General features: G+C 41.4%; 1 protein-coding gene across 5 annotated transcripts in view; it reads right to left on the bottom strand.

Moving 5' to 3' along the window:
- Positions 1-12,739, bottom strand: part of LOC122980347 (histone deacetylase 7-like) — a 64,542-nt gene that overhangs the window by 20,329 nt on the left and 31,474 nt on the right. For all 5 annotated transcript variants that reach the window (XR_006403025.1, XM_044348275.1, XM_044348274.1 and 2 more), the window contains exons 16-24: positions 11,893-12,000; positions 11,611-11,666; positions 10,403-10,490; positions 9,615-9,734; positions 6,831-6,928; positions 3,051-3,169; positions 2,200-2,333; positions 2,012-2,096; positions 79-226 (exon numbers count right to left, since the gene is read on the bottom strand). Coding sequence is in view for 4 of the 5 variants with exons in the window: in XM_044348275.1 (XP_044204210.1) it covers positions 79-226; positions 2,012-2,096; positions 2,200-2,333; positions 3,051-3,169; positions 6,831-6,928; positions 9,615-9,734; positions 10,403-10,490; positions 11,611-11,666; positions 11,893-12,000 (956 nt within the window). In the remaining variant the exon portion in view is untranslated. The remainder of the gene's footprint in view (positions 1-78; positions 227-2,011; positions 2,097-2,199; positions 2,334-3,050; positions 3,170-6,830; positions 6,929-9,614; positions 9,735-10,402; positions 10,491-11,610; positions 11,667-11,892; positions 12,001-12,739) is intronic.

Consider the following 12,739-nt stretch of genomic DNA (forward strand, 5'->3'; position numbering starts at 1 on the left):
ACGATAACAGAAACATGTGAGAAAAATAACGGCCATTTTGGCAAAGCGGGATATTTCAAATAGCATGTTTGTGTTTACCTTTCGGGGGCGATAGCTCCCATCGACAGGGAGGCGATGGCGCTGACGGCCTCGCTGTCCGAGTCCCGTCTCAGCCTTCGTCTCTGGGCCTGCAGGTAGGACAGATCCACTGTGGCGGCTGAGTCCTTCACACTCTGCCAGTACTCACCTGCAGGAAGCGGAGAGATGGAAAAAAAAAAAGGGAGAAGAGGAAGGAAGGAGAAAGAGAAAGATTAATGGTCTCAGTCGTTGGTATTTCAATGTTGTTTTCATCTTGAATGGTTCCTTGAGGGAAAGTGCCTGGACTGTATTATTAAAAGGCACTACTTGGTGTTTGATCATCTGGCTGTGGCCGTTTGATCTGATTATAAGCACTGACTATGATATAAACAGCCCGAGGTCTAAATATCCATGTTGATAATTTCAGAAATGTAAACTCAAATGTTCTCTCAGGCTCAGGACATGCTTGAGTCCTGTGACACGCAGTGGAGGGAAAAATCAATCAGTGAGTGTTCGTCTATGAGTGTGTGTGTTCTGGCTGTGCGTGTTGATGGGAGAATGCAACTCACATATATTTCACCCCGGGGCCTAAATTATGGGCTTAACATTTTTGTGGCTTTGCAAATATTTTTAATTAATCTAATTTGGTTGGGATAACATTTGTGTGCAATCAGGAGGGGATGTTGCGAAGGTCGTGTGCCAGAGAAGTGTTTGAAGATAATTGGAGCCAGGGAGGCCGTGTGAGAGAGTGTGTGTGTGTGTGTGTGTGTGTGTCTGTCTGTGTGTGGGTGGGACGGCTGGAGGGAGGGATGGGAGACAGGGATGTAAAGGAGGAGAGGTGGCCAGAGAGCAGGAGTGATGAGGAAACAGAAGGAGGATTGTGTTAAGTGGAGAAAGAGAGAGACTAAATTATAGACAATGGGAGATGATGTGCTGAATATCTTGTAGAGTTAGAGAGAAATAAAAGAGCTCATCTTTTAATTGTAAATGAAGGAATCATTAAACTAAAAAGTGGATCAGCAATCAAAAAAAGCTTTCCCTTACTCAAAACATGATCAACTTTTTGTTTAAAATATCAATAAATCTGAAAGTTGTTCTGAATTTTTTTTTTTTTTTTACCTATTACACCTATTACACAGGTGTGGTACCGACTGCACAGTGGCTGTACTTCTCTCTGTTCTAAAGCTAATTTTGGGGCATAAAAAAAAAAAATACTTGACCTGACTTGAATCTTTCATGTATAAACTGGAGAACATGGTGCTATAACTTTCAGGTGGTGCACCAGTGACGGGTGTATTTCTCGTTTTCATCTTCATATGAAAACATGAATTACAGTCGCTGCCTTCAGCCAACCCTTACAGAGCGATACCAGCTCGCCGAGTACAGCTCAATTCTTGAAAACACATTTTTCTTCTGGATGTGTGTTTTTTATTTTACGTTCAAGAAACCTGTTTATTCATTTCAAATCAGCCAATGGGAAAACTGTTCGCATTGTCGAATTTATTGCGACATTTCAACAGTGAATATAAAATTGGCTTGTCATCTGAAACGGATTATGACCGATCTTTGAGAGAATGACGCAGGAACGGTCACTGAGACTGAAAGTGGAAGTGAGGAAAAAGGAGAAATCACAGTTACTGGTGAGATAAAGACAGAGATCAAAAACTGTAGAGAAAGAACGGAAACATTTGCTAGAACTTAGTGAAAATTCAAATCTCTCAAACAGCTCTGCAGTCTTGAACTGAACAACCAGCAACAATGTGCAGATCATTTGTTCTGCGAGTTGTTTAGAATTCTTAAACTGCCTTTGTCCGAGATCCATAAAGCAGCAAATTTAACAGCGCAGACCACTTCAAACTGTGTATGTTTATACTTTCACACAGTGCTGTAAACCCGCTGATTGACATGTCGCCGATGCTACATGCTGTTGTTGCGCTCAGTTGTCACTTCTCACCTTGAACCTGGATGACTCTCTGCAGCGACTGCACAGCGTTTTCACAAGGCTTCTGGTCCAACACGGACTGGGATAGAGGCTCCACCTGGGAAACAACGCGGAGCCAGTGGTGAGAAGATGCAGCATATCTCTACAGATTCCATGTATGCAAAAAAACAACAACAAACAAACACACACACACATCTCACCTCCATGCCCAACAAGGCGCTGACGCAGGCTTCAGAGGCATCACAGATGGCCTTGAGGTCATGTCCCCCCTCCAGAGCCAGTACCACCCGACCCCCGGCCAGTGACATCAGCTGACGGGTCAGGAAGCCAAAACCTGGTAGAAAACAAACACACACAGGTTGAGCCAGACATCAACTGGACAGCTATTTATCCAAACATATGGATTAATGTGATTAAAAAGTGTGGTGCTACTGTTCTTGTAGATATCCTTTATCCAATTCAGACCATCATTTATGATTAAATGTATGAATTCGAAGAGAAGGACAAGAAGAATAAAAAGTAGTTCCTTTACTTTCTCTCCAAAGTGAGTTTGTTTTGATCTAAACTCCTGTGTTACCCTGAGCTTCTCAACTGATGCTAATGTCTGGCATCAATACTTGAAGTAGTTTAGCTTTAAAGAGTGTTTATCCACCTGAAATTAATAAATTAAGCTTCATCATTCTGCTATTTGTCCCACACGTTAGTTGGAGTGATTTATTAACACAAGCTAGCTTGGTCTCTGCTTTTATGCTGCATTCAAAATGAAGATACTAACATAAAATGCAGAACAGCTAAATATTCTATATATAAATATTCTTTTTCTGTATGAGGCAGATGTCAATTGGGAAACTGAGACTCTTCTTCACCTACACCAGGCAAATAATTTATTAAGAGTTTGAAGAGTATAGATATGTATAAATAAGTGTGATGGATTTCAGACTGCGCTTTGTGTAATATTAATGCTTATTCATAAATAAATCCACGTCTGTGTGTAAGAGGATGCTAATGTGAGTGTGTGCTGTATGTGAATGAGGGGCTGACTGAGCCTTACACTTGGCTGTGACCTTGTAGCCTCCCAGTGGTGACGAATGTCCTTCGACAGCATCAAAGCCGGCTGACACCAGCACCACATCAGGGGAGAACTCGTGGGCAATGGGCATCACCACAGCTCTGAGGAGGAACAGAGGAAACAACATGCTGTAAACCAAACATGTTCACTTCACATGTACATTTACTCAAGCGCTGTGGCCTTGCTGAAATTACATGCATGTACATTTGTGGGGAGATGAGAAGTGGGGAACAGTGAGTAAAATATAATAATTTGCGAGAGGAAGTCATTCTGGCAATGATGTAAGATCAGAATAGACTGGAAATAATTTATTATTGTAATAAAGAGAATTTAAAGTTGCCTGTAAAGAAAAAAATATCAAACTGCAATCACTGCAAGGTTGAGGTGATTGATTTGCGACTGGCACATTTTTCTGGATTGTTAACTGTTAACATTTACTTCACTGTAAACTCCATCCATTTGAAAATGATGAAAGATCAATTACTGACGGCCATGTTCCAAGTGCTTGATCTCTGTTCTTGATCCACTCTTGGTAAGTGGCCAATACTAGTAGGTAGGGGTAGCTCCCAGGTGTGAATGTGTGCAACTGTTTAAATGTGAAGCAGAGCACTGCTGAAAAAAAGAAGCATGCAAACTCTGCAAACCTCTCCTGGATATATAAAGATTTTTTTTTAAAAAAAAACAGTCAGAATCACATAACTTAAGACAGGTGGGAAACACTGAAAATTTTATGTTTTTGCGAGTGACACAAGCAGATAAAAATGAGACCCTTGACATATCTGTACCGAGACACCCCTATACACTCTACTCAGGGGAGACCACTTTCCTCGCTTCTATCCTCTCCTCCTCACTTCCTCTCCTCTCCCGCTGCCAGTTATTTAGCAAGAGCGCACGGCCCATGCCGCGTTTGATTCTCTCTCTCTTTCTCTCTCTCTCTCAGCGGCAGTTCAAAGGCGTTTGTGTGCGTCTGGTTCCTATTAGGAGCTCGTCCCTCTTCTCACGTCACTGACAGCCAGCCATCTGGGATCCATTGGGCCTAATTACGCCGCCTTTGGATTCCCTAACAATGCACCCCCCACTTCTTCTCCTCTCCTTTCCTGTATTCTCCTCTCCTCCATAGTTCATCATTCGGCAGTAGCCACCTAGAAATGCACGGGGAAATATGTGCATGCACAAATAGGTGCAATTCACACGTTAAAATACATACAGTATCAGTCAAAAGTTTGGACACACCTTCCATTCACTTGAATGAGAAAGTGTGTCCAAACTTTTGACTGGTACAGCACATGTGCGTGCCCTTCCTTTGAAACCGGGTGTTTCATGTGTGTGCTGTGCTACCGGTGATTAGACTGACCTTAAATTCTGACCACCTTGGTAGTCCTCCGCACATACACGCCACTACGTCATGACACTTAAGCTCGACGCAGCTGAGTTTTCTGTTGATTGTACTAGAGTCTCACCACCACTCTGAACCACAATATTTCCCCTGTCACTAACACACACCCAAAAACAGAGACGCACATCATCAACGACCGCACTCTGGCTAGTTTTCTGTTCCATCCTGAAGAAACACACAGTCTGGAACACCCTGTCGTCTAAATTATGTATTCAAACTGAATTACAGAACTGGCACTGGATTAGATACTTAATTGCATAAACATGAATTCATGATGCATTAAATTTTGTCTGTATGGCATGTTATGCATTTATTCGCATCAGTTGATCCACAGAATGGTGGCAAAGTCCACTGAAAAAGCATTCAAACCTTCATGCTGTGTGTGCTTTTACGAAAACCTTTTTTACCCTTCCTGTGCTGTTTTGTTCATTTCACTGCCTAAAAATCTTCACTATCTTGCAGCAGTTTTGCAAAGTTTGACTATTACTGTTGACTTTAGGTCTTAATTAGAAAGTTTATAGTGGCAGTAAATATGGGGTTGTTCCCTGGCATGATGACATGTGACAAAGGTCTTTGGCCGGATATGCACCCCAGACATCACAGCTACAGCTGAGGTTATGTGCCTCAAACCGCTGGACCACCAGGATACTCCTTCTTCTCCAAGGTACTTTGATATACTGTAGGGTAGAGTTTGTAGGGGTAACACACAATACGGTACAGTACTACAGTGTGGTTTGCTGAGGAAGTTTTACACATGAAAACACTTGCCATTTCCCAAACTGGATGAAAAATACCAAAACCAGGCGGCTGCTCAGGAAAGGACCAATTGTTCCTTAATTACCATCCAGAGCTCCAGTAAACACTGGACTTAGTGTTTCTGAGCCTGCCTATTGGGTCTATGGGGTTTTTTTTTACCAGTACGGGTTAGCTCATTAGCATCTTTCCTTTGACGAGGGGCCCACCCACTGAGTGTGCTGCATGAAGCACCATGTAGAGCTCACATTTTGTTTCATCATCTGGTGGCGAGCCAGTGTTGCTAACAGAAACACTCTGAGTTCATTACAGTATAGAGTAGAACCAACACTTTTTCATTCAGGAAAAATAGCCTGAATGAAATGAAAAGTGGGGTGAGTGCAAAGGTTTGTCTCAGTAACACACTGATGTTTGGTTTTTAGCTCAACAATTAATGCAAAGTTACAACTGACTCTTCCTTGATTACTGACAAACATTTTTCAGAGGAAATCATTAAACCTGCTTGAACAGGATTCAACATTACAGTATCCTAGCATTGTAATACAGTAAAAATATGCAAGTGAAATATGCAATTGTGAATTTGGCAATTTTATCAGTTAAACTAGCTTACTGACATCACTGTACTTCACTGAAGCTGTAAGTGACTTAACGTGAATAACACACTTGACAGTATCACCAATCATTTGATTGACTGCTGATTAGCAAATAATCACTTTGCTTAGTAGTGGAGAGAGTGTCAGGTTGAAATAGGAACAAGTTTATTTGGTGTATTATGTTGTCACATTTTTGTACTCATTTTTTAACCCTCAGGCGCAGTCACAGAAGTTTCAACCAGAATATGAACGTAGGGGCAGGACAGTTAAGCAAGAATAATAAAAGACCTGCACCACATGCATAAAATCCATGTTATCCCATACAGCTACTGACTGTCAGTACCAGATGTTTCAACTGAATAGAGCATGGATATCCAGTTTAATAATCAGTTTCAGCACAGACAGAACACTAATTTATCTGCTCCTGCTGTTTGTGTTTCTGTTTATGTAGTGTAACTAATCAGCTGTTCACTTAACAGTATAGCAGACTGCCAAGGTGACTAATGTAGCTATCATCTATATTATTTTTTGACTAATAGTAACCTTTTTATGCATATTATGATAACTTGATTTAGACATTTTACACATCAGGAAATAACAAAAATTTGAATCATCCATATATCCATATTTCAATCATCCATATTTGAATGAATCAAACCGGAAACCCTTACAAGCAACACTAATGTAACTCTGACAAATTAAATACTAATGTGATGCTGTTGGGGTTGAACACGTATCTCAAGCTGTTTTACGTCTCTGCAAGTTGATTTTCATTCTGCATTGACAAACAAACCTATGGCCGCCTGGAAGGTAGAGAAACACCAATATGAAAACTATGTTTTGATCTGTTTAATAGTTGGCAGTAATATATGCAAGTATATCAAATTTCTATAAAATGGGCTGTAACATGCTGAAACCACCAGTAAAGACCTGTAATTTTTGATTTGAAATTGTCAAGAGCTACGGAATGAAAAAAAATATGATGTAGCTAATAGAGGCAGGTTGAGTCAATTTTTTTACCTGAATGCAGCCAGGTACTCAGCATCACCCATGGGAGGGTTCAAACCCCCAGTCCATCCTACATTCACGTTGAAGCCCTCGCCTGCACCTGCACCCACCTGGATGGAGGTAGAGAAAGGGGGAGAGAGAGAGAGAGAGAGAGAGAGAGAGAGAGAGAGAGAGAGAGAGAGAGAGAAAGAGAGAGAGAGAGAGAGATTAAGAGAGAGAGTCCCTGTGAATGTCAACAAAGTTAATAAATCCCAGTGAAAGTTGAGAAACGGCATGACACTGACTGATTTGTGTCAAATGTTCACACAATCAGCGCCGCTGTTGCAAAACGTTGCATTGTAGCAATTGAGGGAAAGTGACTGCATCTCTTTAAGGCAACACCAGGGAGTGATTATGCTTCCTAAATTAAAGACGGATGGCTATTAATTCAACACCCCTGTCCCTCCATTTTGATTTTGATACAATTTGTCAAATGGCTTATAAATCACTCTGAGCCACAACAGAGTTACACCCGTTTATGATTCCCAAGCTTTAAGCTACAGCTATATTGGGAAATATTTCACATTTGGCAAGTGCTGATATATAAAAAAAACAATGCATTAGAATCACATAATGTATGTTGTAAAATGTACTATTATTATATTTAAAATTAAAAAAGCTTTGTAGTATGGTATATATGACATTTCATATAAAACATGCATGGTATACTACTCTATACTACACATTTACATTAACATTTTATAACATACTGTTCATTATTCTAGTGGATTTTTTTGCGGTATTGAGATTGGAGCGTTCTCCCTAAAATGCCAGGCAGAGCCGAGGGAGCTCCTCTCAGTTTGACCTCACATATTTGGGGCAGAGAGTGAACTGAGGCCCGGGTCTTGGAAAGAAGGTCTAAGGATTCCTGCCTCTCTCTTTGTAGTCCTGCTAGCAGCCATTTAGCTGTTCTCTGAGCCTTTCACCATCAGTCAATGTGTCAGTTTGAGGGGAGAGAGAGGAGGCTGATTGACACACTCTTGGCAACAAGGCGCAGTAATTTCCTTTGTGTGTGTGTATATGTGTGTGTGTCTATGGGTGTGTGTGTATGGGTGTGAGAGGATGCTTGAAAGAGAAAGAATGCTGATGAGCATCGCAGAGCGTCTGTCTCCATTCTTCTCTCAGTGGACGGGATGTTCACAGGGCAAACGAAAAACACATGAGGCCTCCCGTCCTCTGCCAACTGGTAATGTACCCGCATGTACGCGCACATGCATGCGGGGACACACACACACACACACACACACACACACACACACACACACACACACACACACACACACACACACACACACACACACACACACACACACACACAACACTCAACACAATTCCTGCTATTGCTCCAAGTCTCTTGCACTCCTCTCTGTCCTCTTTCATGTTTCAAGAGTTGCTGGACTGGATTAGGCCTTCGCTGGTTTCTGTGTGGTACTCGGCACTCTCTGTTATGGCTATGACATCACACCCCTACCCCATGGTGTGTTATATACCTACACGGGGGACAGTGAGACTCCAGAGGTTTACCACACAGCTCAACAGAGGTTGAGGGGCCACTTAAGGCAAAGCCACATCCAAGCGAGCGGAGCGTTTTATGTACCGTCCCTCATCAGGGGATTTTATGGGAAAACATTGACTATTTTATCCTCATTATTGTGGGGGAGAATGGGAGAATAAGAGGAGGGCATGTGGGGGATTGAATGGGTGGTGAATGCCACCGTGGGTTGGGGTCAATTCATCTGACTTGGGATAGTCATCACACTTGGTTTCTGGTAAGACCGCAGGCAGAATTCATAGGCATCTCAATTTCCTGTATGCAAACATAGGCATGCAATTCCACTGTACACATCCTGTTGTGAAGTTCTGACTTCCAAAGCACTGACGTTTCTCAAATAAACTGAAGTAGGGAAATACAACCTACAGTATACACACACAGACACAGTGTGATCTGCTCACGTTGAGTTCACTGGATAAACACATTTGCAGCATTACGAAATTCTGTGTTGAGTAAGTGAAAATCTTATGCTGGAAACAACAAGACATGCACGACAGTGGACAAAAGTGAAAGAGCTAACATGATAATTTAAGTTGTAATTTAAATGATTTATGTTAACACTTGTAGACAAGCCCTTTTTAGTTCAGATGTATATAGCTCATGTTACCACATCAGGTTGTTCAGATGCCAGCGGAAAAAGTATCATGACAACTCTGACGGGTCTTAGGCTCAGTCGTACACAGATTATTTCAATCCTAAACCCCTTTACTCTATGAGATAACAGATCCATAGTAACCTGTCCTATTTTTTTTCCTGAGCATTGCAGACTTTGACATGAAAATCAGTCATCACAACCAAATTGAGGTTATAATTGGGCTTTAAATCACGTAGATTATTCCTCGATTTATTGTTACAATCATTCTTCCTGTTTTGACAAGTAAATGCTAAACACAAGGCTCCTGAGCTCCCTAATCTCCCACTAGAATCACATAATTACCAAATTTCTATGCCAACATATCTATCTTGAGACATGGGTGGCATTGTTATGAACTCTGTATCAAGAAAACAGCGGCTGTATTGCTGTAATATGCAGAATGTACTTTACATGGTGAACCTGTTGTATAAAGGCTATTAAGTTACTGTGTTTTGTGTACATGTAGGCAGACATAAACACAGACACATACACAGCAGACATCACCACGACAACACAAACAAAAACAGGCAAACAGCACAGCACTATTGTGGAGGGATCGTTTTGTACTAACCTCACTAGGATGTCCGCTACCAGGAAAGAAGTTGCCATTGTCATAGCGATGTAGAGAGATGTACAGGACACTTGGGTCATCGTAGAAGGCTTCCTGGGTGCCGTTGCCATGGTGAACATCCTGGACAATGATTGGATGACAGGTTAGGATATTGCTGAGGACTGAGGCAGGTATTTCACACATAACGAAAAACTTGATGGTTTAGAAAATAATCTAAATAATAGCAAATCACAAAAACTCTATAACAGATGTAATTGTATTATCCAATTTTTTATTATAAACAATACATAAAACCCATGATCCAAAAAGCAGAGAGCTGGGTCTGTAAAACCCGCAAAGTTTTTCCCTGTCGACTTCAAACATGTTTTTTTAATCTTGAAACTTTTTGATGAAACAGGTAGTAATTAGTGTTTGATGTAGTAATATGTCAGACAGTATGTGTGTAAAGACATGGTGCAGACTCATATACACACAGATGGAGAACAGAGATGACGACCTGGCTCAGGATCAGTATCTGCACGTGCGTGTGTAGGTGTGCGTTCATATGACTGTGTGTGACTCCGTGTCTTCTATAAGCATATGTGACAGTTTTCAGATCACATATGGAGGCCAGAGATAACAATATCTAAATGAACTAAATGATAAATAAGAGTGCTACTGTACACTGTTGCTCTGCTTCTGGGACCTTGTTTGTGCCCATAATACATTTGTGAGCCTGTGCTTGTGAGTGTGTGTTTATTCCTGTCCATGTGGGGACCAGTGATGCTGGTCATGCGGTGGGTCCTCACCCAGTCCACAATGAGGATCTTGCTGACGTTGAGTTTGTGTTGGAGTTGCTTGGCAGCGATGGCCACAGAGTTGAAGAAACAGAAGCCCCTGTGGACAAACAGAAAGGAGGCAGCCACATGTGTTTATCAGGACATCTTCAGCAAATTAATATCACAGAATCACCATATGGACCTTAGGAACCTCTGAGACATGTCTCCAGTTATGTGGCGTCATGTGGCGGCTATTCAGTCCAGGTTGTGACTGTCACAGCACTGACTCTAATGTGCAAGTCATTGAGGGAAACTGTTGCCGCACAAACATTTACGACAGATATTTGCGAAATAAGTTATGTTTTATTTCAGGTTGTTTTGTATTTCATCTTCCACTGCTGACAAACAAAAATGGCTTTTCATATTGGAACATTATGCTGAGTCAAAAATCCCTGCACTCCTGAGAAATGCAGAACCCACAAATTTTGTGACAAACAGAAAACCGAGCTTATCATAAAATTCACTCCACATTCCAAATAATAACACTGTGTGAATTGCTGGCGGGACGTGTGAGATGATTTCAGAGAAATGAACTCATAGCTTGGCGCAGCAGTTCCCTCAACACTTACTGTCTACAGTAAAGGTATGCAAAAAAAAAAACTGTTGATGTATGAAAAACAATGGAGGAATGTTGGAGGTGGCAGTGTCAGCATGGGTCGTAAAACTGCAAGCGTGTGTGTGTGGACGGTCTATCGTATATGCTGTCCAAACTCTGCTCATCAAGAAAAGTCATTATCATCCCATAAATAACTGGTGACAAGCACTGCTGAGCACACACACAGCTCCAGCTGAATGTGGTTACTTGGCTAATGTCTCTTATCAAAGACTGACACAAAATCCATGCACACACATACAGCGCGCACGCACACACACACGCACACACACATGCACTTTTCTTTTGAGGTGCTTTGCACTGTGTCTTGAAAGCTTAAAAGGAACTGAGTGGAGGAGGTAGTTTGCCTCGAGCATCAGGCAGGTAGCACACAAAAAAAAAAACTCAGCAGGCACACACACATTAAGATAGAGAGACATAGGCTCTCTCTCACTCTCTCTCTCTTGCTCAGAAGTGTAGCTGATCTGTAATAAATCCTTTGAAACGCTTTGCAGAGACCTCCTGGCTCTTGGTATGTGTGTGTGTGTGTGTGTGTGTGTGTATGTGTGCATGCTGCTGTACTTACAGAGGAGAGGAGTGGCTTGCATGGTGTCCAGGGGGCCTCACCACTGCAAAGCCATTCTGTGAGAGGAGAAAAAAAAAAAACCTTAACACCTTGTTGCTTTCATGAACCAGACGTCAGTTTGAAAAGGTTGGCATCTTTAAGCTTACACCTGGTTGTGCTGTTGTAGATATTGTACCTTTAACATTATAAACAATGGCTGAAATATCCAGGGGATCTACTAAAGTATACTGAAATTCCTGAGAAAACACATAGCTCATATGATATTTGGTAACAAAAACACACCTTCAGCTCTCCTTGTGCCACCTTCAGTGCCAAGTCTGTGACACAGCCTGCAGCAATACGGGAAGCTGCTGACGTGTGAAGTTCATTCCAGATTGTATCAATATCTACCTGTCAGTAAAACAATGATAAGACAGTGATTAGTTGAGGATTACTGGACCACAGTGATAGAGCTAAGGAAGCTGTTATTAATTTATTCTGTTATGGACTAATGAAAAGTAGTCTGAATCAAGTCAAGTCAGTACAAAAGTCTGCCAAAGATGTTTTTTGAAGATGTTGATATCTTGACAGAAAAGTCAGCAAGTTTACCACATTGTATTTCAATGTGTTGCCATTGGCCAATACTGAGTCTATAATCAACAGTTCTGTCTATGAGGATTTGCATTCATTACAGTAACTGAATTTTACTTTAGACTGCACTGCTCCTATTTTGAAATAATAAATAACAGTATTTATTATTACTCTGAGATACTGTATAAAGTAAATAATGGAAAATTAATGACTTTAATGTATGTGGATACTGGCTGCTGAGAAGGTGATCCTTTTCAAAAATTTTCTTGACATCGTCTTTCTCTTTGTTGCATCCATTCTCAGTATAAACCCAGACTTGTGTGTTTTAAACTTGCATTTCTGGTGGTGTGCTGCGGTGGAACAATGAAATCAGAGGAATTTCTTTTATCACAGACTTTGCCATCTTGTTCCAATCACCCCTCTTCACCAGAGCAGTCAAAGGCCGGAAATCCAGGCAGATCAGTCGTCTTATCAACTGACACCCAGCCCCCTTCTTCTTTTCCTGCCTCCTCTCCTCTCTTCTCCTCTTATCTGTTTCTTCTGCTCTTGTTGTGCTTCA

The sequence above is a fragment of the Thunnus albacares genome, chromosome 4, assembly GCF_914725855.1.
Source record: "Thunnus albacares chromosome 4, fThuAlb1.1, whole genome shotgun sequence".
Taxonomy (NCBI): domain Eukaryota; kingdom Metazoa; phylum Chordata; class Actinopteri; order Scombriformes; family Scombridae; genus Thunnus; species Thunnus albacares.